The 2,115-nt window shown below is 43.6% G+C and overlaps 1 protein-coding gene across 4 annotated transcripts in view; it reads left to right on the top strand.

Annotated features, from left to right (window-relative positions):
• RASSF2 (Ras association domain family member 2) overlaps positions 1-2,115 on the top strand; it is a 38,086-nt gene that overhangs the window by 23,037 nt on the left and 12,934 nt on the right. For all 4 annotated transcript variants that reach the window (XM_023537317.1, XM_023537310.1, XM_011369963.2 and 1 more), the window contains one exon: positions 830-920. In XM_023537317.1, the coding sequence (XP_023393085.1) occupies positions 862-920 (59 nt within the window). In that variant the 5' untranslated portion in view covers positions 830-861. The remainder of the gene's footprint in view (positions 1-829; positions 921-2,115) is intronic.

The raw sequence follows: 2,115 nt of genomic DNA, 5'->3' as shown, positions 1-2,115 counted from the left end.
TATGTTGATGAAATGCCTTTGAGTTAACTGATATTAATTCTTGTTCATATTAATTAGCTTATGATAAAATTGTTTTATTATCCATTGTTTTGCTTAAAGTCACAAAACCTTTCAATGACGTTGAGAACTGAATATAGATACATCAGTAAGTATGTATGTGTGTGTATATATGTATATATATAAACTCAGTTATGTATATAACTGTTTTTATATATATATAACTGAATATCTGATGATATACAGCCATTCAAATAAATGCATATATGTGCATAGTTTGTGCTTACATATATTTTAAACAAAATTAGACTCATAGTTTTATAACCTGTGTTTTCATAATGTATTGTCATTTTCCCAAGTATTAAATTGCCTTCACAGTATCATATTTCAATGGTGATTGTAGATGTATATGTTGTGATTTATTGTGCCCAGCTATATTAGGGCATTTTTAGGTGGTTTACCAATCTTCAGTATACCTCAGTAGACTCTGAACCTTTCCTGTCAGACAAATCTCAATTATGTGTTGTGAAGAGGGAAAACTTGTTGGTTGTCCTTGGAACCAACTTGAGTGTCAACATCTTCTGTGGCTGGGGCACTCGTTCTGGGGCTGTCCAAGGGTTGTCATCTTTCCTTTGGGTGTTTTCTTCACAGGCTGTGGCAAGCAGAGGCAACAGCCAGCAGTGTGGCATCTCACTAGCCCTGGGTCAACACTGGGCTGCCCAAGCTGTGGATGGGGACAGAGAGCTATGTGCCCCCCGGTCACCTAGCCCAAGTTCTGTTGCGTTCCTAAGGACACAACCTGACTTTAACCTCTGTCTTCTTTCAAATATAGGCCTCTCCTTCTGGTGATAAGAGAAAGGAAGAATGGACTACAGTCACCAAACTTCCCTAGTCCCATGTGGAAAAGATAAATACATTTCCAAGTAAGACTTTTTGCTGTCGTGTGTCCCCAGTGGCCAGTCCCGTGCGGATGGAAGGCCCTGGCAGAGAGGCCTTTTCTGTACGTGAGAGAGCTGGGGCTTTGTGTGTGAGGAGGAGCTAAGTAAGGAGCTGAGTGTGGACTAGTGAGAGCATCAGCAAGGCTGCTGCTCTAGATGAAGACCTGCCCCTTAGAGCCCGGCCATCAAGAGTGAAGTAAAGGGGGACTTCAAGACACAGCACCTTTGAGGACTCAAAAGAGATGATGTCCTGGAGGGCTTCCAGGAGGTGAAGTGAATGGTGGCTGCTCACTGTCCTGTCTGTAGTCTCTCCCGCGGGAGTCTCAGTTGAGTTGTGTCCCTGTGCTGCTGGGATTCTGGCTGAAATGGGCACAGGTACCCCGTGAACAGAAGAAGGCACTAAAACCTCTTGACCTCAGCCTTTTGCTAATGTGACAGGGGCTTAGCAAAAATGGACTTTTTCGAATTGTAAGTTTCAGGATATATTTGCCTATCCAGCACAGGCATTTGTACATTGTGAATGTTCTCTGTCTTACCTAAATGTTTAATTTATCTGAGACCAAATTGTTTTAATTCCTTTAGATACCCTCAGCCACCTAGAGACACACAGTTGTGTGAAATATAGATCATTATGATCGCTTCACTGAGGGATTTTCCAGGGACTTCTACTGACCAGTAATTTTACATCCTAGTTTCAGATCTATGTGTTCAAAAGTACCAAACAGCTTTTGTTTCAAGATATTTGGAGTCACAATTTCTAATAATTCATTTTGGCTTGCGTAGAATTACTCCAGTTTATCTGGGCTTAGCGTGTCAGGAGCTTCTTGGAATTTCCAGCCAGTTTTGACCTGTGGCATGGCCTCAGATCTCTCCATCGAGTGGCTGGATTTAGAGGGTTCACACTCCACTGCCTGTTGCTTGAGAATAGGGAAAGCACGCAGCAGCCCCCCTCGAGCTTCTCTCCGCTCCCAGCCCTCATGCACTACCACGCACTTTTAGGCAAAACTTGATCTGACTGTTCTCAGGTTTGATGAGGACGCACCCTGATCACTAGGAGCCTGAAACTCTCTCCCATTTTCAGCAGAGCTGTGTCCCAGGGTGGGGTGGGGTGTAGGGGCTGCCTGGAAACCAGTATTTCTCAGCTAAGAAGGCATGATACCAGGCTTCAGAGGGGGCTTAT

Source organism: Pteropus vampyrus, unplaced genomic scaffold, assembly GCF_000151845.1.
Source record: "Pteropus vampyrus isolate Shadow unplaced genomic scaffold, Pvam_2.0 Scaffold7, whole genome shotgun sequence".
Classification (NCBI taxonomy): domain Eukaryota; kingdom Metazoa; phylum Chordata; class Mammalia; order Chiroptera; family Pteropodidae; genus Pteropus; species Pteropus vampyrus.
This window is presented reverse-complemented; position numbering and strand designations above follow the sequence as displayed.